The following is a 24,957-nucleotide window of genomic DNA, read 5'->3' as shown; positions in this document are numbered from 1 at the left end:
AGCAACCACTGATAGACTCCTTCAGACATCCACAAACATGAGCCAAAAGTATTTCAGATTGCATTTCTCCACTTGCCTTCATTCTGTTCTGAAACAGAACAGGAAACCGAGGAGGTGGGGTCTGACACGCAGGTCTCGTCGAACACCCCCTGCTGCGGTGCAATGCTCTTCATCGCCGTTCTTAGGATGCATCACACGGAGCTTATTCTTCTTTTCCCCTCAGCTAAAAATGAGAAGTTGAGTCCATGACCGCAGGAAACAAGACGACCACAGAAGGCCCCATAAAACAGACCGATAGGAAGCCGCCTCCTTGGCAGAGGAGCAAAACTCATGAGACTGATGAGACTGGCAGCGGGCAACGCGTGTCACTGATGCAGCGTTGAGGAGCTTCACGGTGCTAGGGAGGTGAACAGCATCATTCCTGCCGCGGGCTGGCTTCGTAGCCAGCTGCCCTGTGGCGAGCGCCTGTCAGTCTCCATTTAGGATGGGAGTTATCCAGGAAAGCGGCCTCCTGAACCAGCATTCCGCTCACCACTTTGGGATGTGTATAAACTCGTCAGATCCCTTCGCTATGCAGAGAAACACACACGACACAGTGCAGGATGTTGGCTTCTTTATTTTTTTTATTTTTTTTTTTTTACAGGTAATACCATCGGTGAAGATGCTCGCAGTGCAGAGTGGCTGTAAACGCTCTCCAGCTGAGATCTTGAGAATGGAAAGAATTACACTAGATAAGCTTCACTGGGATTTTTACACAGCAACACCAATGGATTTCTTAAACATTGTAAGCACTAAGTTTTGCTGATTTTTTTTCTTTAAAGAAACAGCTCATTATCAAATAAGACTAGAAAACACAGATGCACACACACACACCCCCACACATCCTTCCCCAAGATGCTTTGCAAACTACCTGTTCTTAGCGATCTGCAAGTCTTTTAAAGAATGTTACAGTGATTTTTTTTAAAATTTCTTTTTAAAATTTTCTAATATTTAAAACCTTTCATTTTTCTCAAAAAAATTACTTTCATCTTTAAAGGACAACTAAAACAGACGTTAAAAAGATTCTCATAATGCACAACTATACGCCATTTTTATTTTTTTAAATACACACTGCAAAAATATTTCTAACTATTTCCATTCTAGTAATACTGTACATAGAAAGCTGTCAGAGTTTTGCTACATTTCACACACAGGTTTTTTCTTAAACCATTTTACTTTTCATCCCACTAATTATTCCCCCTTGTTTTAGGCAATGAGACTACCCCAATCTGGCACTTGGTTCACGCTGCAGTTACTAAACATTTGATAGAAACAATTAAACTTTGTCTTCAAGAAACGATCATGTGCTAGTAAGGCAAAAATCATGTGATACGAACACGTCCTGGATCCCTTTTTTAAAGTTATGTGCAAATATTAAGCCACCTTAGGCTGCTGATTGTGAAAACTGCTTCTCTTAGGTGCTTGTTTCCTCAGCAAATTCAGAGCGCAGTCATTATTATTGGTTTTACTCTACTCGTATCTGCTGGCCTGAACTGAATCTCCTGGATAGCAATCTGGATAACGTAGAAACTTCAGAAATCGTTAGGAAACACAGACCTTGTACATTCATTATAAGCTCAAAAAAACCAGTTCAGTGGTTGGCAAGTACAAACACAGAACACAAAAAAAAAAAAAAAAAAAAAAGGGAGCAGGAACCCTTTAGTGTTCCTGATACGAGATGAAATTAGTCTCTATTCTGGTTGATAACATATGAAAACATACAAAGTTCACTGACCTCTGCTTTTTTTTTTTTTTTTAAATATATATATACTTTATCTTCTCTCCAGTTCCATGCCATGGTGATGTCCAACGGGCCCCATCTACTACATGGGCTGCCTCAGAGGAATCCTTCCCGCCATGTCGCGTTCTTGACCAAACAGCTACAGCACTGTATGGCGTGCCACCAACTAGTGCAGTTTAAGGGCTCCACACTGGTTTTGGTGATCATCACCTTGGAGCTGGAGAGGCTGACTCCTGAATGGTTTCCTGTTATTACTGATCTGCTAAAAAAAGCACAGGTAGGAATCAAAATGGCCTTTGGTCACAAATCTTGAGGCCGGAACACCGATAAATTAATACAGCGCACGTGTATTTCCAACCAACATTGCACTTCAGCAGCCGCCTGAGAAGCGCGTGTCCATGTTCTGCCTTTGCTGCAGACCTTGCTAGTGCCAACAAAAGGGAATAAAACTGCAGTTAAGGGCTGGGATCGGGGAGAGGGCCTTGCCTTTGGCAGGGAAGGCAGGTTTCCCCCTTGCTCGGCCGCAGGTAGCCCCTGCCTGCTGCGCAAGGCGAGATTCTCTCCCAGTGGCGCGTCCGGGAGCACCTAAAAACCTGCCCACTGTCCCCAGCCTCCCACTGAACACTACAAAAACTTCCAAGTACAGTTACATTGCTCTTAAAATACAATCAATTTGGCTTCTGATGACACACATTAAAGGCAAGCTCTGTTGGTTGGTTGGTTTGGTTTTTTTAAAGCTTTTCTCTGGTTTCATAAGACACACACCTTTTAAGAGAGCATACCTGTCAGGCCGAACACCCAGGCTGGCAGCTTACCCTCGACCCATTTTGTGATCTTGAATTTGCGTGGAATAACCCAGCCTCCTGCCGTCCCTCTGGACTGTTGTCCCCTCCTGAGAAGAGGGAGTGCTTGCCCACCTTTTTTGTGGAGGTTCAGGAGCTCCTGCTTAAGCGTTTTGCACCAAGGCCAACACACATATTGCCGATATGCATCTATGGAGGCATCCAGTGCAGCCTGTCCCTGCCCTCCCTCTAATTACAGAGATACAGGAGCAGTGGCCAGAAGAGAGAGTAATTTATCATCAACTTACAAAAACCCTGCATCTTTCCTTAGGGGTTAACAAACAGCACTGAAATCATCCACCGCCAAGAGCGTGTGGCTCAAGAGTTAATGTGCTGGCAGCCGTCCAACGCAGGAGGCTATGAACTGCACCAGGGAGAACCAAACACCTCAGAATTTACTTAATGCGTTAACTTTATTTGTGATGAAGGGCGACAGACTGAGCCTTTCATCCAGCTCAGTCCATTGCTCTCTAATTAGAGCTAATTGACTTGCCCCATGGGAGAGTAAAGAAGAGCTGCTTCCGAGGAAGGGGGAGCTCCCGCTGCTGGCTCGGTAAGAGCAGTCCTCAGGTGGAACCAAGGTTTGGATTCACAGTGAGAAGACTGAGAACCAAACCCTGCAGTTTTTCTTAGAGCCTTACTCTGGAATCCCAGAGGTCTGAGGTCTGTGCCCCTTCCTGCTTACACCATTACAGACCCAATCCCAGCTCCTACAGCCGTGGGAAATCGCTTCTTGTCCACAATCACTGTTGCCTTGGGCCCTCACCAACCAGCACGTGCCATTCAGGGGTTTTTGAATTTATTCTGTTTTACCAGACTAGACAATACAAAATGCCTTTAATTAATTCCCCACCACCACATTAGATTTTATTAACTGCTAATCTCCATAGCAAAGCATTTTTATAAGTTACAAAGGTCAGTTTAAACCTCTACTGCACTTCTTAAAATCAGCCTTACACATTCTTTTAAGATAAGTGTTTTCTTTAGGTTTTTATGTTTCTGTTCTTGTTTTACACAATAGGGCCAGCATTTTCAGGTGATTGTTATCCTAGCGTGAAGGTGCAATCCAGACAGTACTGGATGAATAACACCACCACACCTGCCAGTCCTGTCACAGAGCAGGAAAGGGTTTCATAGGGACCGGCACAGGCTAAATGCTGAGCAGGTGTCTCACCTAATGACACAGGATAAATAAATATGGGACAGGGATGAGACAGGAGCAAGGAGACCCTCATGCTGCATTACAGCAGCACTCATTAGCGCAGGAATAAAGTTTCTGGCCTTCCTCCCCTTGCTCATCATCTTACCTTGTAGGAGAGGAATTCCCGAACACCGGGCTGAGCAGGACTGATGTCCCGCGCAGCTCCACTGACAGATAACGCTTCCTAAAGTATTATGTTTGCCAGAACTGGCACCGAGAACAGAGCGAGCTTTGTGTGTGTGCAGGGAAAAAGCCATGCTTTTCTTTTTAAACCGCAAAGAAAGTGGTGCCAAGTGTTCCAGAAAGAAACATTTAGTAGTAGAGACTCATTGCAGATGCCACGTGTGAGCAGATGTGACTTGAACCAGCGCTGAAGGAGATCCCACCAGGCCAGGCAAAGCCAACACAACCTGTGACTGCTGTGCTGCCAGGGCAGCTCTGCCCTGGCACGGGGATGCCACAGGACCAGGAACCAGCGCCCAGTTTTAGACCAGACGAGGTTCAACAGGTACCTGCGCAGCCGGCAGACAGGCGGCAGCATATTTATTCATCCTGCCTATGGACCACAGGGGTTTTGATTGTGTAATAGGGCTCTCCTCTCCCCCCAGTGCAGCACCTTCCTTTTCTATCACAAGCTGTGACTTGACTGCCTGATTTTTTGAAGGAGGCAAGTTGTCTTTTGTAGTTTTCATTACACAAAATACAAGTTTGGTCTGCACGTTCTTGGTGTGCTGCTTGAAGAGTCCAGCCAAAAGCCCACAAAGGTCAACCTGGGGCGTGTGTCTGGTGCTGCTTTCCTCCCATCCCTTTGCCCTGTCTCAAGCACCACCACCAGCTGCGTTAACCAGTGGAAGTGCTAGCAGAAACAATCCACACGCAGTAATTAACATACTGTAACTTTATACCACAACAACCACATGTGATGTTTCTCCCCCCAGCTTTGAGCCTACATAACATGGTTTCTTGCCCATAAACTGGATGACACATTACAAGCCATGAACAAACCCGCTTTTCCAAACCTCTGCACATCTGTATGATCAACACTCAAAAGGATACGTTAACAGGGGGTTCATTCTAGAAGATGAAGTCAGTGCTGAAAGGCCCACCAGAGTCCTGTGTTCCCAGTCAGGGTGCGAGGTGCCATACTGGGATGGGAACAGTAAATCTGGAGCCTGGCTGCTCTCCCGGGACATGCTGCTGCTTCTCTGGCAGCACAGGTCCTTCCTGCACACCCATTCCCGTGCCGGAGATACCATAAAGGAGCTAACGTTTGTGGCTTGGTCTCAGCAGCTTAGAAGTGCCGCTTACCTTTGCGTTCCCGTCATCGTCAAGAGTGGAGCTTCCTGCCCTAAAGAACAAGCTGCAAAGCTGCTGTTGCAAAGGGATCATTCTTGTCACAGAAAAAGCATTTTTGACAGCAAGAGCTGCACAAATTCCCTTCGGACTGGCAGAACAGAGTCTTAGGCTGGTAACATCTTTCCCCTCTCCGCCTGGACAGGTACCAGTAACAAGACCAACACACCACACGCCCGGGTCACAGCAGTAACAGGAGCAAGCATTTTGCCCAGCTGAGTTTCACAGGTGATGAATATCCCACTTCTGCGCCTGCCTGGACGGCGCACAGCCTGCACGCTGCAGACACCTGCAGCTAAACTCACCCCTGGGGGTCCCATAACCGTTTTGCTACACACCAGTTACTGGCAGGAACAAGCCAGGATCAGCCGGCACAGCAAGTGCTGGCACAGATTAGACATATTTAGGGCTAATTTTGTGAGGATTGCTGTTTTGGGGAAGATTCAGTCCCTGTAAAAGTCCAGAGAACATTTACAGAGTATTTCAAAGAGTTCTTAGGGTGCCCCATCTTGACCTGGTAAGGACGGCTGCTTCCTCCCCGTCTCTGGGCACAAGCCCAGCGCAACTCCCCGGCCCTCGGCAGAGAAGTGAGGGGAGATTCATGTCAGCAATAGCAGGAGCCCATCTCCAGTAGAGGCTCAGCCCAGGTGAGGCACCTCTCCAACCCAGACCCTGAGGCACCCGTCTCTCTCCAGCCCAGACCCCGAGGCACCCGTCTCTCTCCAGCCCAGACCCCGAGGCACCTGTCTCTCTCCAGCCCAGACCCCGAGGCACCCGTCTCTCTCCAACCCAGACCCCGAGGCACCCGTCTCTCTCCAGCCCAGCCTCCCTCTGCTGCTGCCTTACTTCAGGACAGATTTCCAGATGCCTGAAGTTAACGCCACCCTGTAAACAAAGCTGCAGTTACATCCGAAATCCCCTACGCTAAGTACCCATGGAATTGTTTCGTCCTTCAAGAAGTTTCCTGGCAGACACCACTGCTGCTCAGATGCTGAATCAGAACCAAGACATAAACCAAACATTAAATCATCCTCAGAAACAGCAAAGCAATTTAGAGTTATCTCCAGTTACCACCGCATCTCCGATTCATAAACCACCACCAAAAGGAAACGTGTCACAGATAAATTAATAAGAACCATTACGAGGAAGGATGAAGCTGCCTCACTGCGGACCCACGTTCACCACCGCGTTTCAGATAATAAACCTGACTCAGCACTGCTACTTACGGTGGGCGTGCGATGACCTAGAAGAAGAGTTCATTTACACAGTTGCACAAATAAAGAAACTTCTGTGGTCAGAGAATTGATCAAGATAGAAGAAAACAGCAGAGGGAAGAGTAATACTCAATCGTCATTTTACTGTATTACAGGTTTCTGACAAAATTCGTTGATACATCAAAGAAACGCAGAGAAGCGATTCATAGCAACCAGCACCGGGGGCACAGGAAGCCCCTCCAGAGCAGCCCACCCCGGCACATCACCGGTACCAAGTGCTTTCAGACACGTATAAAGCCTTTATATCTCCTTTGTGGGGTTGCCTCTATGTGGTTGTTTGGGATTTGTTTCCTAATTGTCTTTAGTGTTTTAAATTCAATTTGACGAGTACTTACAGTTCAATTCTTTAAGAATGCAGAAAAGTGCACTTGGATCGAGTGATGCATTAACTCCCAGCCATTCTCAGCAGCTCCCCCTCGCTCTTCCTCGGCAAGGCGTGCAACTTGAATCCCACCGGTGACCAAACAATGGTCATGGCAAAGAGAACTTAATCAAATCTCCTGAGCAATCTGGGGGGAGGGAGACCCAATTCACCTGTCTGGATGGGAATCTAACTTGACAATAGCTCCAAAGTGGATTAAAGTTTTGCCAAGGGAATTTGCCTCAAGAGAGAACAGAGGCAAGTTTCAAACGGCCATCAAAGCAGCAGCAAAGGGCGTCTCATTGCCCAGCTCAGCCCGATGGACACCGCCTGCCCCAGCTCTCCTCCTGCTTGGCGCAGGCACAACAGACACGCAGGCAGACAGAGCCACCAGAGGTGGACTTCCAGCCCTGAACCCCCAAGAGACAGCCTGGTCAGACCCCGGCTGCTTCTCACTTGGTCCCACTGATGGCCATGATGCCTCGGCCCCGCGGGCTGCAGCAGCGGGGACAGGCAGGGACGAGCCGTGTGGCGTGGACGCACTTGTCAGGGGGCTTAGTGCCTCCTGCCTGCAAGCGGCAGGAGTTTCCAGAACTTCCCCATGTGCCCAGTTTCATTATTTTCAGACCACATACCTGTTACTCACCAAGATTTATTCCCAAATTCTAATTTATGCCAAGGGCATCCAGAGGTTTCGGTGACTGTTAGGTACAACGCACCCCGGGGACGGGAGCTCAGTGCCTGCGGCAGCCAGTGCCTCTACACCATCCTCTCAGTCTCAATGAACTCCTGGGTGGTGATGGAGACCCAGCCTGCTCAGCGGGAACCCCCCTGGGCTCCTGTCACCCACCCCGCTGCTCACAGCCAGACCGTGTCCCACCCCGGTCACCCCACACAAGGCGGGGGTGCGGGGGGCGAGCGTCCTCCAAACCTCTGCCCGAGGGCTGGTCTTCTGCTGGCCCTACGCCCCCAGCACCGTGTCAGGGCACCCGGGGGCAAACAGCCGCTTGGGGAAGGGGAGGGGGGTCTGCTGGCAGCAGCCCCCCCAAATGTATAGGGACACACAGGGGACATCACACTAACCACAGATACACAGGGTAAGGGGGTTAACAGAGAGAAACTGGAATAACAGCGAGGGTTGTGAATTTGGACACAGCACTCTGTGGTTCCAGTGAACATAACTAACACACAAAAGGTGGTTTTAACAGATGTTTGTTAAACAAGTCAGCTTTGATTTTATTAAACCCAGCTTTCGTACAAGCAGGTCATTCCTGAGATTCATTTACAAGGTTGTTTTAAAACAAAGATCAACCGGGGCCTCTCCCTGTTCCCGTGTGAAGTTAGACAGGGGCACAGACAGCACACTTTTTTTCTTTCCCCTTTTCTTTTTTTTTTTTTAAACAAGTATTTGTGTAAGGGGAAGTCAGTCACAAACACAGAACCCATGACCAGGAACGTTGAGTCTCCAGATTTAAACCGCTTCCCCTCCATTAACACGTAACATTTAGTTGTCCTTCAGAATGGTTCCCTTCACCCCACCACAGCGCGGGAGACGTGGCGGCGCGGGGACGGGCCAGGCAGCGGAACCGACCCCAGGCAGCCAGCGGGGAGGTGGGCAGGGAGCTCGGGGCGGAGGGGTAAGCGGTGAGACACCTCTCTGCAGCCCTGGGACAACTGAACAAACGAGGGTTGGGGGATTTTGGTTACAAAACCCGTAAGTCTATGGGGAAAAAAAAGCTGCCCGGAAGAGTTATTGCTAAGAAACGTGAGAATCCAGCGGAATTAGAGACGTTAGGAGCTTCTCCAGTTACACCCCAAAGCCAGACGGAGGAGAGGACACGCGGAAACCCCCTTCCAGCAGCAGCACAAGCAGCAAGTGAAAACTCACCTGGTGCTAACCCGGCTGAGTCCCTGCTCTCCCCAAAATCCCGTCAGTGCAAACTGCTTTGCACGGGCTCACGCCCGGAGATTAGCGCTTTGGTTTAGTGCAAGCCATGCAGCAGCCTTAATTAGCAATTTATCTTTTGGCAAGTATCTTAGATTTCAACCTTATCAAGAAACCTGATCAAGCAAACTTTTCCCAATCAAAAGATACGGTGCATCTTAGTCCTTGCTATTTAATCTCTTCTGTGCAATATATTGCAAGCTTAAAGGTGAAAGCACCAATTAATTTCTTCTGCATGAGATGTTTTGGCCTTAATAAATCTTCTAATTAACATGTCTTCCTGATGTTATGGAGCACGCACTGGGAAGACTAAAAAAGCTACAGAAAGAACAAAAGAGAATCAGTGTTTAAGTTTCAGTTATTTACATTACATAAAGACAGCATGAGAGGTCGAAGTACAAACGTAACACGTGCCGCCTGGCAGCACGCGGGGCTGGGTACGGACATGCCAATCTGAACCACTGCAGCCTGGAGACACTCTCACGGCTGCCAAGACCTGGTTTGGAACTGGTCATCGGAGGACTGATGTAAAACTTGAATGAGGCAAGAGCGCTGACTGGGAAAACCCGAGAAGTCCTGTGCTATGGAGATGCGGGATGGGGTGATGTGGGGAGCGCCTCCAGCCCCGCCAAGACCATAGGCGCCGCCGACCATGACGGGCAGCCCGAGCCAGGCCTTTGCCCTGTCCTCGCCTGGCCGGCCACGTCCCTCTCAGCCGCATGGGTCTCCCCATGGAGCAGCCTCGGACAAGGAGACGAGGCTGGGTTTGGGTTGTCTCCTGAACGGAAAGCACCAACACGTCCTAGGGCCTGTGTCACCGGGCTTCATGTCTGGAACTGCAGCACACGGAGAGCATCTACCTCAGCGCTCAACTGCCTCTGTAACAACCCTCTGCACTTCCCGTGCGCTTGCAAGCATCTCTAGGAGCTTTGTACAAATATCAGTGATATTTGATATCATAATATCATATCATGATATTTGAATTTTTCCACTCCTGTGGAAAAATTCCCAGTGTATATCATCCTGAATCAGCTGGTGGCCCCACCTTTAAGATGACCAGCCACTCTGCCACCTTAGTTTCCCCATTCGCATGTACCTGAATGCACTTTGTCTTCTGTGGCCTCCTAATTTGGCTTTAAAAAGTATTGGGATGGGAAAGTTGTAAAACATTTCATACAAACCACTTGGTATCAGCTGTGAAGTCCCCACTAAGGCTTATCCTTCCTTAGGATAGGCTTATCCTAAAAATTTAATGGGCTTAAGCAACACCTCTAACCCAGTGCAGATGCAGACTTTCTCCTGCACTTTGTCAGTGACCGCTACAGGCAACGTCACCCTAGTTCCAGCCACTGCCCCCGGCAGCGCTCTGCAGGGGGACGTACAGCGTCCGCACAGCACGGTACCGCAGGGGACAACCCTCCCGGCCTTGGAGGAAGGTGGGATGCAAAGAGGTTGCACAGAAGATGACCGGAACCACCCTCTGCCTTTTACGCAAGCTGTGTATTATATACAAAAAGCAGAGTTGTGGCACACAAGCCAACTCCTGCAGCAACAGCACAGTCCCACTGCTTGTTTCTAAGAAGATTTCAGAAGCAGCCAGTATCACCGACTTGGTTTTGTTCTTGAAACTGGGGCTGCAGGAGCAGCTCTCATGAGAAGTTCCACTTCAGCAAACACCGGCATCAAACTCCACTCGGTGGTTTTGCCTGAAATGCAGCGTTGATCTCAGTCCAATACCAAAATAAACCCGAGAGACACAGACACCCAAAGATAACTGAACATAACGTGACACGTAGCGATGGCCCACGGAACAGACAGCAAGAACAGGCCTTCAGGGAGAGCTCCAGCAGCTCTGAAAAGAGAACCCCAAATTAAAGCTCTGCTCTTTTTTTGGCCTTGATCTAAGTGTATGACGTGCTTCTCCAGAAAAAGCATAGAGCTTTGGAAGTACCCTTCGGAAACTAGCACCCTCCATCTCTGCTCCCTTCCCATCCTACCCTTAAATCACCTCTTTGGGCATCATTACAACAGCGAAACTGCTGGTAAATCCACCCGCTCAGTCACCAGATCCCAAAGGGGAAGTACAAACAAGCTTAAAGGCAACTTTTGCCCAAATAGGGATGGCAGTTGAATTAATACCTTAGAATTTCTCCCCAGATTACAGATGAGGTGCTTCTTGGCATACTGTACGATTAGCTAGTTGTTAATTAATTAGCTAATTTTATTTTTGAACATTCCCAATAGTCATAAGACATCCTGTGACTGGTAAGCTTTCAATCATCACATGCCATTATTTCAACAGAGGGGCACTAGGTAAGACAGGAAATCCACCGCTAAATAAACGACACCACAAAAACTCAAAATACATGTGAGATTTAATAAAAGAAAAAAAGTACAAAGTGAGTGGAAAGAACTGAAAGTCAAAAAAAAAACCCAAAAAAACACCAAACAAAAAACCCCAACACATTTGGAATGACGAAGTGAACGGACACAGCGCGTCCGAGGGGCTGCCGCCCCCCGGGCAGGTCCCCAAGTCACCTCCACCTGCTCCGAACCACCCCATCTCCACCCCCGGGGCACCCACCACAGCCAGATGCGAAGCCCACGGAGCTTAGAGCCCCGCAAAACACATTTTAAATTAGAAAGTAGACAACATACATGATGGTAAATGTTTAAATGATTAAAAAAAATGGATACTTTTTCCCATTAATACCAACCTTTTACAGATAAATGTATAAACAGTGGAAAGACACGTAACTGAACAGCTTCAGTCATTTCTGAAGGGTTTTTCTTTCACTTCTAGCCTATGAGATGTAAATCTTCGGACTGGAGTGAGAATAGCATCACCATGCACTTGTAACTTGTTAAATAAAAGTAAGATACAGAGCTACCCTATAGAACACATACTTAAACCTTGTCGCAGCCAAAAGGAAAAATCAGTACGAGAGGAAAAAAAAAAAAAAAAAAAGACTGAGTCCCATCGGGGCGATTATGATGTCAACTGCTCTAAGGAACAAGTAACTACAAGGAAAAGGTATCTTTGTCACAACATAAAGTCGTTGTATATATAATAATCATCATATTAAAATATTGTTACATACATTCTGAATGTCTTCATCAGAAAAAGCTGGAAATTTCTCCACAATGCCCACGGATTTGAAGGTTTTTACTCTTCCATTGTTATCATTATTTGTAACTACCTGTTATTCTAGGAAAAAAGAATTGATCTCTGACGAGCCAGGGCAGATGGAAGTGATGTGCATGGATCTTGCTGGCAGCAGCACGAGATCGGGAGAAAGCTATCGACTGGAAAAGCGATGGCAAGGCAGCTCTTTGCATACCCAGTACCACCAGTTACTGTTTCATCCCAGCTTTCGTAGCACTGGCCTCAAGAAGCACAACAACAAACCAAATAGCGCTGCTTACTTGTGCAATTAGTGCACCAGAGTTTCTCTCATTAGCAGAAATGAAAATCCTGCCACTAATTTGCTACATGTCTGGACTGGAGTCAGTAGTGAGCCGCAATTGTCTTCTTGCATGTAACAGGAGGTTGGGTTCCTCGTACGGTTCTCTGAGAAAAACACATTAACCCTCCTAACGTTTGACAGTTACTCTTTAAAATACACCTAACCTGGAGGCACAGCCTTAAAAATTACGTGTCCGGCTTTCAGCAGACTCCTAACAAGTGCACATAATTTTTAGTCTTTGAAAAACGGCCTGTTCCAAAAGGTACCTGTGAGCTCTTCGTGAGGTTCTTACGTGCACCAAGTAACACTGACATGACTTGCAGTATATCCAGAGAAAAGGCCAATGGCCATAAGAAAACAGTTTAACACCTGAGAATGTATTTAGAAAGAAAGAGGGAAAAAAAAAAAGCTGCTTTAATAGGATATGCAAGTTAAAGAACCTCATTTTCAAGTCCTGCAAAACGCTACCCTCGCACAGAGCCGTAGGGCTCGGATGCCAGGCCGTGCACCGCCACCTGCAAGTCAAGTAAGGAATTTGCTGACAGCTTAAAGACAAATCTTTAAGAAAAAAAAAAAACTATCAGAGAAATCCTGTAACATTAATAACTAAATAAAAATGCACACACTCACAACTAACACTTAGCCAGCCAGTGTTTTTATAAACTCCAAAGACACTATGTGGGGGTTAATATAAAATATTTGCTTTCATCTAGCCTGTTATCTGATGGATGGATGGAATTGGGTCCAACTATTTTTCCATGACAACATAGCTCTTTAGTTTCTATTTAGTTATCGTCCTGCCTTATCACAAAATGGTTTGAATGGAAAAAAATAATATTGATCCTAATTATTCCTCCAAGGTCAGTCGCTCAGGAAAACAAGGCCACGATTTCTAAGCATGAGGAGTGTTAAAGGAAGCACCTGCTAAGAGGAATAGAGCCCAACAGCATAAATACAGTGCATAGCTCAAGAGCAGGGGATTCTCCTTATTAGGCACACAATAAGTTTAAGGTTAGAGTAAAAGTAAAGATGACCGCTTAAATAGTTTTTCCACAACAGTAAAATACATTGGTAAATGACAACTGAAAAGTTACACAAATCCTGTAGTTCCATATTATACAACAAACTCTTATGAAAAAATCTTTCTATATAAGTGTTCTACTTTAGCAGTAAAGAAAATTCAAAACATTGTCCCATGAATTTTATTAACCACTCTCTCTTTTTATATATATATATATATATATTATAAATGATGTAGAAAGTGTTTAGAGTAATTCAGGATTAAAATATATAATCACTGGAATAAGGGTTACTCTGACTAAGATTCCCCAGGCAGAAAGTACTGTGTTTTTCTACCCATTCTAAAAACTTATTCAAATCAAGAATTTTGTTAGAAAAATAAACGTTTCAGCTTTCTTCATACCACTCCTCACACTTGTGCATGTACAGAGGAAGACAGATGAGCCTCAAGCAGCCACCTTAGCCAATTAAAAAGAAAATAAATCTAGAAAGCGAGTATTTAGCTGGTGGATGAGTTCAGACAAACAGTTATGGTCACTTTATACACAGCTGCTCAATCACTGGGTTTAGAACATCTTACTTTAGGGATTAGTTGACTTTGTTTAACAAAATGTACATGGTAAGGTTACTTCCTTAAAACCTCCTGATAAATTCTGTACAGATAACAGCGAGTCGTTACACCGCAACCACCGAAGATGCTCATTTTCTCTTTCACTTTGGTCCACTCACACAATGTTATGAGAAGGGTCACAGGGTGGGAAACTCAAGCAACTTAACACATGAAAGCACCAAGTCCACTCTTGGCCTGAAAGTCTGTGTGTGATTAACTGAAAGAAACATAAAAAAAAAAAAAGCATGAATTAAAGTTATGAAAATTAAACTAAAGCAAAACGTAGCGAAATATGTTAAAAAGAAAAAAAGGAAGAGAAGGGCAAACACTGCTCGGGCAGCTGGAGACCCACAGAGGAGAGTACCCCCTGGCACGCAGAGCCCCATGGCAGAGCACAACCTGCCCGAGAGCTGCAGGCACAAGAGTCTCAGCACCAACGCTTTCATTTCCCCTCCACACCTGCAATTCTTCCAGCTCCATTTTTTTTTACTTATTAAGGTACTAAAAACACTGTGTTGAAAAAGGAGACGATAAAAGGTTCAACTAGCTCTCCTAAAACTTGAAACAGGAAAACACCACCCCCCACCCAAGATCCCTGTCTTTATTCCCCCTCCCCAATATATTCCCAGGTCCCAACATCTCACCCATAAGCCCAGAACGCGTCTCCACCCGCATCCCCATCCCCTGGGGGACTGCAGGGCCTCTCTCAGCAGCGACGCTCCCCTGGCACCCTCTGGGTCCCCCTTCCCTGGCACCGCCCCGGGTGGGCGCCTGCCCCAGTGCCAGCCCCCAACTCCTATCACACCCGGCCCCCGCAGCACCGGCTCCTCGCTGACCAAAGCCCCGGGCGGAGCCTGACCCCTGCGTTCTGCCGGGGGGGTCCTGGAGGAGGACACGACACTCCTGCCACTAGCTCCCCAAATCCCAGCTGCCTTCCAGCCCGGCTTGGTTGGAAGACTTCGATAAGAAAGCTGGCAAAGACATTCCTGCTGCTTCCCAGGGAATACGCAGATCCTCATAACACTCAAGCAGTCGGTGGGGTCCGCATCAAACGCCTGGGATGGGTTAAGGCTGTGCTCTCTGACACACAGGTTTCACGAGACCTCCCCGGCTCCTTCTGAGGCCCCCAGATGAAGAGGGGGTCTGGGAAGACAGGTCACTGCCAAGGCCAAGGGGAGGTACCTTCCTTTGAATATTTTATTACAAATTTTGTTATCTTGCTTGAGCAGAAACCCCCGAATACCACATGTTGAAATAGCTCACAGATTTGCAAAAATAACCCAACAAACCAACCAACCCCAAAACCCAATCCAAAGCCACTTCCTCTCCCTAATTTATTAATTTTCTTCCTGGTGACAGTGCACCTCCTCTAGCTGTGCTCCAGAGCTGAAGAGAGCCCCCGCCCCAGCGCCGCGCGGGGGTCCCCACCGCACAGAGCACACACTGTGGGTGCCCCTTGGCCCTTCGTACGCTGCCTTCTCCTGGCCCCGCTTCTGACCGTGGCTGCTCTCTAATCACCACCTAGAAGAGGAAGGGCGTCCGGCTCATGGCTGCAGGTGGCCTAAAACCAGCAAAGCGCAGGAAACTTACTTCTATCGCAGCCAGACGGAGCAGAGGGGCAGCTGTAGCGTTTCCACCAGGCCAGCGCACCCAGTGCATCACCGCTGGAGCATTCCAGCGACCGGCACTGCTCGTGCAAGGGAACAGCGTGTGGCTTAGTGTCCTCACCTTCTTCAAGGCAGACCTGAGCCCCAGGCTGCCCTGGTATTCAGCCCCTAATTCATGTCTGAGTTTAACTGGATTATACCCTATTTTCAGCAAAATAGAGTCCAGAACAAACCGTTCTGGAGTCTATGCGTGCGGTGGGACATGCCCAGAGCATGCTGAGAGGTCTGCAGGGAGAGAGTGCTTTGGTTTTGTTTTAACACCAACACTTTTCATTCCAAGGAAACAGGTGAAGTAATACGCACTGTTATCTTCCAAAGGAAGACACAAATTACTCTCATGTCAGTACGCAGCATGAGCTGCTCCAGTGCTGCAGTTCACAGCAGAGAAATGACAGAGCACAAGACCTCATCAGCAACGTGAAGCCGAACACTGTGCTGTCAAGAGCAGCCTCGGGTGTTGCTATTCTTGATGGTCGTTTTTTCTTTTCATCACTAAAAGGCTCAGAAAGCATTGCCACCAGCCTGTTCCGGATTTGACAGAGTGCAGTTCAGACTCTTCAGCCCCTAGCCACTGTTCCTTGAAGACTGGCTTGAATGGAAGCAGGATCGCTTCCCCCCACCTTTTCTTTTTAAACCTCTTTGCCCCATTCCTGCTCTATCATTACACAACCAGGCAGCTGAAAGAGCATTATTTACATGCCCTCGCTCCATGTTCTTGCTGGCTTCAGCAATGTCAATTAACTTGCAGCAAGCTAAGATAAGAATTCTGCCTTTAGGGGAAAAGAGCTTTCTCGTAAGCAGAACTGTGTCTTGGAGCCCTATTTCGCATGGAGCTCTAATGAATTTCGAATGCATCTTCACTCTAAGCTGCTGTTTCCCTCTTTACAGCTCGGCCTCTAAAAAAAAAAGTAAGCGCAGCCTCCAAAGAGGGCCCCAAGCCCAGAGATCACAGTGAGGTAGTGTATGAGGGGGGACTTAATCTGTAAGACATTACAACCGTGTCACACTTGTCCCCAACTCCTCTCTGCTGGGGAGAAGATGCAGTTTATTTCTAGTCACCTTCCCGGCTGTCTCCAGGAGGAAATGTCTCGTCTCGCAGGGTCACTTGAGCTGGCCGTCACAGAGCCAAGGGCAAACCCCACAGGACTCTCAGCCCTTAGGAAATGGCCCCAAAGTGCGAATCCCTCCCACCTGCACCCACCAGGACTCCCACAGGGCAGTGCCCGAGCACAGGAGGACCCTGTCTCTCTCTACTTTAAGCAATGAGTCAGACGAGTAGGAATTAGGGTTCCAAAATTCCCTTTTCCATTTGCTGTCTAAGTAACTGACCAGACATTAAAGCGTCTGAACAGCCACCCAGCTTCCCAGCGGCAGAGGAGAAAGACTCAAGTTGAGACACTTACTTTTTCTTGTCTTTGTCCTTCTTCAGCGGCTGCTGTGAGGTAGCCTGCAAGGATTGGGACTGCAAGGTTTCCACCGCTACTTTTCGCCTGTTGAAGGCGTTCATCTCTTCCTCCAGCTCCCTCCTCTTCTCCTCCACCTTCCTTTTCTCTTCCTGGTGTATCCTTTTTAAGTGCTCAAATTTCTCATGCAGCTGGTAGGAGACAGATCCTCTGAGCATCACATGCAGCAGGACCGTCCGGAGCCAAAGTCACACCTCCCGCATGAATCCCACCACTCTACAGACACCGACCAGCTAGCAGGGTACAGCAGCCAGTGCCCCTGCATAAGCCCTGGATAAGCGCACTGAGGATCTCGGCTCAGTCTGCAGCCCTGCCACGGGGCTGTGGGCATTGCGGGCTCTTTCATTCCTCACTAATTTTGAAGATGGTCCATTCATTTCCTCCCCAGTCACAGCAGCTGCCCGTGGCCTCACAGCACTGACCTGGGGGACTTAAGCCCAGCTGCCCCCTTTATGCACTATCCAGTGAGCATCCGGGGTGAAGTCTACCCGACATTGATGCTCACCAAAACGTCCCGCATTGCCCTTTACTCACCAAGCGGCGGATGAATCTCCTACACACTACACAGGATGGGGAAGACTGTTGTTCCTGAGGCACCTAAAGCAGTGATGCTGTTTTGAAAACATTACCCCGTGTCCCCTCCTCTGAGTGGGGGAAGTTGTGTGTGTGTTTGTGCTTTGGCTGGTGAGGTGTGCTCAAGAGCTGCATGTGCTTTCCAGGATTCATATGTTGCCCAGACCAAAACCCTATGCTGGCTGTATTTTAGGCTCCTCTCACAGGTTTTTGGCACACCCACCTCTCTCTCCTTCTCCTTCAGCTCTGCCTCTGTCTCCTTGACTTTGTTAACAAACATTTGTCTCATTTCCTCCTCTTTCTTCTGGAGCTCACCCAAGAACTCTTTCCTTTTGGTCTCGTATGTTTCTTGGAGGCTGGGGAAGAAAGCAAACGAAATCCAGACTCTTTGGACACCAATGAGTTAGGGATGGGGAAATGCACGCCTCTCTGTGACGCTTAAAGACAAACAGGCAGGGAAGGGAATGCCAACAAAGTCAGCTGCAAAGTTCAAACCCAGTGCTAGTATTTTGCAGCCCAGCATCGTGGATACCACCTACAAACCTACCTTTTTTGGGGGGCGTCAGTACCAAACTATTGCCCTAAATTGATGCTAGATGTGTAGGCCGCTCACCTGAAGGGCTGGCTGTCTGGATCCGTGTCCTTAAAGCCCATCTCCTCCAGTTTGCACCTCCTGTACAGCTCGTAGTGGCGGGTGTGAGTCTGCTCCCGAAGATCCTCCATGTTGACTCGAATCAGCATTTCCCGCAGTTTCACAAAGTCACAGTGACTTTCATTCTCAACTGATGGAAGCAAAGGGGGAAGTCAGCAAACTGCACACATGGCGGGGGAGCACAAACGCACACACAGATTCACTCCAGAGACTCCCCTCCCAAAGACCTCTACCTGTCGTCCCGCACAGGGCACAACACAGGAATCATGCAGGGATTCCTGCTGACCATTACAACCTGCCAGTAGGAATGGGAATTCAAAGGAAAGATTGGCCAACCCACAAAGGCTGCACAAGACATTTCTGCACAGTTTAGCACCTTCATGCACGCGCGCTGGCAGGAGGGCAGAGCTGCAGAGGGTGCCAGTGTGCGCACACACAAGGGAGTGGGGGGTGCCTGGCTCACAGCGCCTTACCTTGCACCACTCCCCACGGGTACTGCCGAGCTCTCACCAGCTTGTTCCCAACCTTCACCTCCTCTGTGCTGCCGACCACAGCGAAGGGCAGATGAGCCTGAAACAGAGCCAAGGCCAGCGACTCAGTGCACGGGTGAACCCCTCAGAGATCAGCCTGACCATTAGGATCCCCCTCACCCAGACACAGGATCTACTTCAAAAAGTCCTTCCTCTGAAGCTGACAATCTCCAATACTCAGACCAGTTTCTACTATGAACTGGGATATTACAACAGAGAGCAGCATAGGGCCATATCACAGCTTACTAGCAATGCTGCCTGGACTGAACTAGATGAGGAAAATATTGTAGGAACACCATGATCAATACCGATCTCCCTCTATCCGTTTGTCAGGTTGTTCTTGCAGCTGCAGTCCCTCCACATGCCAAGAGCAGGGCGCTCCCTGCCTTGCAGAAAGCACGAGCAAAGACATCCGTAAACAGGGCTTGGCACAGCAGTTTGCGTGTGGGCACTGGAGGGGACATGTGCAGGATACAACATGTGCTCGCTGCTCGCCAAGTCTGCAAAGCATCGGGCACAGAAAGGAAGCAGGGGACCGTCCTCAAGCACTGCAGGAGAGGAGCCATGGAACAGGTGCTTCAGTGGGACGAGGTTGACAAAATCCTTCGCACTTAGGATAACATGGATCCAGAAGTGAGGAATCAGTAAAGAGGTGGCCAAAAAATATTTTTCTGGGGCGGAGAGACAGGGGGACACGGGACACGGGGACGGGATCAAGCAAGCGTGGCTCTTGTTTTTGTCCCCGATGCACGCAGCTTGCAATTATTTTTAAAAAGAGTGCATCCTCCAAAGTTTTCATGAATTCCACAAAAAAAGCACTATTATAGTGAAAACGCGTACCTAGTTGACCCAGAAATGAATTGGTTATTCAAAGTTGGTTGGTTTTGGCTTGGTGGTTTGTTTTTTTTTTTTTTTAAAAAAAGAGGTGTGCGTGAAAGAAAAGACAAAGCATGTAATCAGAAACAGCTATGCAGGAAAATGTTCATTCTGATGAAAAAGCTACTTTTTATTTAAAAAATTAACATTCATCAGTTTCTATTGCGATAGCTGCACTCTTGATTTGGGAGGCAGGAAACTTGAAAATGTTTTGCACATGCTTCAGCCAGGTCTGAATTTGATCTTTGAATTTCAAAGAAGACAAAATAGAGTCTAACAATTTTTCCTCTTTATTTTAAATTGGGTGTTCAGAAGTCAGAAGGCTAATGTAAATCTTAACTGTAAAATTTTTATTCAGAGTTTATCCTTCCTCAAGTGAAAAGTAGCCTAAAAGCAGACAGAATGAATTTCAAAGAAAGTATTTTTCAAAAATTCGATAAAAAAAAATTTAGAGCTGAGCTGACTTTCTCCAGAGAGCCCACAGATTAAACAAGAGCCACATTTTAATTAATTCTGTATGTAATAGCCTTAAGCATCTGTCAGATCCACAGCTCAACTTTCAAACAGATTTAGCGTCTGGACAATCCCAGTGAAACTTGCCCTTCAAATGCATTTTTGTGCAGCAATTTAATTTGTCACAACTTCTGGCATCAATGCCACTGGCAGCATTACTCACATTCATCACAGAGTTGATCTCAGCGACTGCTTCGTCATCCGTTGGGAACTGATAGATCTGCACGCCATTGCTGACCAGCTCGCTCATTATCTTTATCTTGAACTTGTGCAACTCGCTCTTGGAGATGGTGTCTGCTTTGGCAATGATCGGGATGATGTTCACCTACAGCAGAAGGAAGGAAGGAAGGAAAAATAACCAGGTGAGCAGTGGGGCAAGCAGCTCTGTTGGGAGCGTGGGTGCCCGCGGGGTGACCCGGGTCCTATCCCTCTGGCTACTTTACATTTCATAAAACGACAAAGCTGCTACGTTTTGCATGTGAGCTGCAGCACAAGCCCAGATGAACACTAGAGGGAAGCGTTTTCCAGGACTAATTTGTCTATGAGACTTCCAGATAAACCGAAGACAAACACCCTGCAATAAATACACAACGAGCAGATCAAAGCCTCTGCTCTTGCCTATGTATTTTGTTACACACTTCGAGGGAGGCAGAGACAGCGTAACTGTCACATCTCGAGTTATCACCTATCCACTCCTGGCTGTGCTGACAAGCCGTTTTATAAGACAAGTGCGAGGATGAAACGCTGCAGCGAGCTGATGTGAAGCCTTCCCATGCTTAAGCAGAAGGAGCAGGGACTCCTTACACACTTTCACAGCGGCTGTGGATCCCTTCGAGGACTCCCCGGGCCTCTCCGTGAGGATCACAATTCAGGCGTGCTGTGCAGATTACATGGACCAGCTGGGAAAGGTGCAGGGTGCCACACAGCAGGCGGGAGATTTATTTTCATGCTGCTGCTGTTCAGCTTTGGTTTCACACCAGCAGACACCACGCACACCACAGTGCACAGCTTCATCAACCCAGGTTTCACAAAGCCACCCGCAGGGTGGGGAGGTCACCCCTGTGCTCGGTACTTACAGCAAACGAGGGCCACGTCCCACATCCTTCAGGAGGGATGTGGTGCGCTATGACCCTGTGCTTCGGAGAGCTACAGTGGGGCAGGATCTGTCACAGGAACCTCTATTAGACAATGCTGCTGTGACCAGAAAAGCCAAGTGCAAAACTGCAAACCTGCTTAAACAAACAACAACAGAACTCGTCTGTCTGAACAGCGGCCAAATTCAGAGCAGTAAAACACAAGAATTCAGACAAATGAGGGGAAAGTCTGATTTGCCATCGAACATTTCCCAACAGCCAACGCTTTTTGTCCTACAGAGCAGAAATTCATAGCAGCCATTTGGTCTCCAATGGGTGCCCATTAAAATAAATAACCTTGTTTCCCAGCTCAAGTTCTCTTTGTAGCTAAGCCTTTTTTCCACAGTTCTTGTTTCCACCCTCACCCCCCACACACCCTGGTTTAGCACTCACTAAATAAAAGAGCATTTACTTGCTCCAAAAGAAAATAGTCTTAATTTGCTCATTGCAAATTTATCTGAGAGGATAAATTCCTTCTTTTTCTCAGCCACTGATACGACCTCTTTTACCAAGGGCCACAAGCCCACACAGAACAAGGTCTGCTGCTGACTCCACTCGTCAGCAGGCCGATGGCCTCATTACAAAAGTGAAAAGGGCCATGACCACAGCTGGGTGCCTCGCTGACCTGCTAAGAGGCGAGGAGGCTTGGATCCACCATCTCCCACAGGAAAAGGGTCAGCTCAGGGCTCACGTACCACCTGCTCAGGGAAAGGCACTGCCAGGGAGCTGCTGTCTGCAGGGCTTCGCGCACCCCAGCCAGCCAGGCACACTGACAAACCAGCACAAGAGACGATTTTAGTCCATTTTCAGATGGTCTAAGCAATTCCCCCTCTCCTTCCAAAAATCACCAGCTCAGCCCTGCCTACGGCAAGGCAGGGATACAGAGCCTGGAGCTTGGCACGGCTCTCCCAGCAGCAGAAGGCAGGCCCTGGGGTCACAGCTGCTGGCCCCAGCAGTACTCAAACAAGGTGCAAACTGAGGTTAACTCAAGTCCCCTCCAACCATGTGCTCCTCATGCTTTGAAAAGGCAACTCAGTCACAAAGTTTACAACCCAAAAGGATTTTACAAGTTCTCGTATTTCCAGTAATCAATAGCCAGCATCCATATTGTGGAGTCCTGGAAATGACATTTGAGTGTATCTCTCTCCTCCTCTCTTCTTCCCTTGTGAGTTCCTTATTTTTTTAAATTATTACTATTTTTATTTTGATTTCATGCATGCCTTGGAAAACCATGAGCTGGAATGCCACAGTTAACAAGTGACACCTGGAGCACCATTTAATTATCTTCCTGTTTTCCCTTCTCTGATTTTGAGCATGCGCACCCAAAAGCTGCCTAAGTCTAGAATGAGCTCATCCCTTTCCAATAAGGAGAAAGGATGGAAAAGTTTGGAAACAAAAACCAAACAAGATATGAGATGCTACCAAACCAAAGTGCATGTCTAATCCTGCACTCCTGCAGCACCTTCCACACATCCATTTCTATGCAAAGGCCCACTGTCTATGCAGTGTCTGTCAGTTCACATGCTGGAAGTCTTTGCTGGAGCTGAAATTATGACCAGAGGAAGTCTATGCTTCAAATAAGACAGTGAATTTACAGGCACACACAAAAAATGCACCTCATTCTCAAGTCATTCTGACCACAGAGTTATTTCTCATCTCCAAAAATAAAACTTAAAAGAACAAGCCAAAATAAGTCAGTTGGTAGAAAATAATTTTGCTAATATAACAAGGGTACATGCATTTTCACCACATAAAATACAGCTGGATCCTTCTGCATCTCCAAAGTGGTCCTGAATGCAAGTCCCAGTGAAGCCAAAAGGCAAATCCCACCTTGGAAACCAAACAGCAGAGGCACAAACCAGCCTGAAGCATCCCCACTGGCCAGTGACCCGCCTAGGATGTGTCAGTGCACGAAGGGCAAGCAATTAGCCACAGCTCGTAAACAGCACACGCTGACTGGAAACCATCCAGGGACGGCACCCAGGGAGCCCCAGGATGCCCATGCCAGCACACAGTTGTGCCATCACTTTGCAGGGCAGGGCTGTGTTTTAAATCAATAAATCTTGTTCTCATCTGATACAGATGCAATTTTGTTTATCTTATTTATTTGTCCCCTCCTTTTCCCAGGTTAAATCCAATGGAGAGCTAACCCTTGCCAGGTCATATGTGCTTCCCACCTGCCAGCCACATTTCACCTACCTAGAACCACTTCTGAAGATGCTTCTAGCTCTCTGTCTGTAATTAAATACCCTAGACAACAGCTGCCCATGAGCTCAGCCAAACAAATATTGTGTTACAGTACAATGGAAGATTTTATTTACAAAACAACTTTACTCAGAAAGGATTTTGTAAACTTCACACTAAAAGCAAGATTCATCACTGAAATTGTCACGCAGATTCAAAAGCCTGCCCAACCCCTGATGCCATGTCACTGGTGTGCTAAAGCAAAGGTGCAACGGAGCCTGGTTCCTACCGAAACCTCGGTAAACTAGCCTCAGCAGCTGAGCACGCAGCAAAGCATTGCCTCTGATACACCTTTTGTCTCCATGGACTCCACTCCTCAACCATAAAACAGGAGCCAGCAGCCATGTAAAGCTTTTCCAGAGGAAAGCCAGGTTCAGGTGTGCTCACACGACTGCAGACGTGAGTCAGAGCACGTCACCGCTCTGCTCAGCCGCGACAGCCACTCGCTGTCACCAGTCTGGAGCAGACAGAACGCTGCCTGGGGTTTGCTGACACCCCACTTCACTCTGCACACACGCTGGCCCCCAAGCACGAATGGTTCATGTGTACTGGGAAAGGTGCACAGCATCGTCACATACAAATCTTTAAGGAGGGCCTGGAAAGCACCTTGATGTCCTGGGATGACACTGATGCAGAAATGCAACACAAGCCCCTGACACCCAGAAAATATCAACGGTCTCTACTCGCTTGTTCATTTCCACGTGCGTGAAGCCACCACACGATGAAATCGAAGATGGTCTCAGACTGTGGTAAGAAGGGAGATGAGAGCAAAGGGATAAAATGACTTCAGAGACAACTATTTAAGTGGAAGTTTAGAAGTATAAAAAGCTCGTGTGCGCACAAAGTTCCCGTCTCTGCACAAGTCCAAAGGATTTATTTTGGTACTACCCAAGGACCACATTAAAGACAGCCACAGGGAGATGTGAAAAGTAGGGAACGCAGAAGGAAAGGAAGAGAAAAGCTTTGTGGGACCACCAGCACCAAGGGGAATCGTGCAGAAGCTTTCCTCCGAACATATTTCTGGGAACTTGTAATGCTGGCACAGCACCAAGAGACAAGAGTTTATTAAGGGAAAGTTTTCAGATTCCTGATGAAGTCAGTGTAACAGCCACCACGGTTACAAACAGCCCACTGCAGTGGGAAGCCAGCGCCTGCTCTGGAGCGGGGCCAAGGAAAAGCAGGCCAACAGCCCCGGGTGGCCAGGGCAAACAGCAGGGACTCTGCGAGGGGGAACTCTACCCGCCAGGAAAGTCCGATAGAGCTGCACGTGGACAACAGACAGAGAAGAGACCATTCCCTAAATGTAATCCAGGGGATCCCCAGCTACTGCAGGGTCCCAGCCACCTTCCCTGCCCCCTCTGTAAACTGGGCAGCATCTGCCATCTGAAAGGAACCACCACTTTGCTGCTAAAATACTGCTCTGAAAGACAGGAAATTCTTGCAAAGAAAAGAA

The 24,957-nt window shown here is 47.8% G+C and overlaps 1 protein-coding gene across 7 annotated transcripts in view; it reads right to left on the bottom strand.

Annotated features, from left to right (window-relative positions):
• Positions 1–1,071: 1,071 nt before the first annotated feature.
• Positions 1,072–24,957, bottom strand: part of SEPTIN8 (septin 8) — a 46,874-nt gene continuing 22,988 nt past the window's right edge. For 2 of the 7 annotated variants that reach the window (XM_074603716.1, XM_074603718.1), the window contains exons 5-10: positions 20,291–20,452; positions 18,682–18,778; positions 18,170–18,338; positions 17,780–17,912; positions 16,924–17,114; positions 1,072–2,042 (exon numbers count right to left, since the gene is read on the bottom strand). In XM_074603716.1, the coding sequence (XP_074459817.1) occupies positions 1,877–2,042; positions 16,924–17,114; positions 17,780–17,912; positions 18,170–18,338; positions 18,682–18,778; positions 20,291–20,452 (918 nt within the window). In that variant the 3' untranslated portion in view covers positions 1,072–1,876. Of the gene's footprint in view, positions 2,043–2,065; positions 9,075–11,113; positions 14,071–16,923; positions 17,115–17,779; positions 17,913–18,169; positions 18,339–18,681; positions 18,779–20,290; positions 20,453–24,957 lie in introns of those variants that run through there. The other 5 variants (XM_074603719.1, XM_074603720.1, XM_074603721.1 and 2 more) reach the window with 3 other exon arrangements.

Source organism: Larus michahellis, chromosome 11 (assembly GCF_964199755.1).
Source record: "Larus michahellis chromosome 11, bLarMic1.1, whole genome shotgun sequence".
Lineage (NCBI taxonomy): Eukaryota > Metazoa > Chordata > Aves > Charadriiformes > Laridae > Larus > Larus michahellis.
This window is presented reverse-complemented; position numbering and strand designations above follow the sequence as displayed.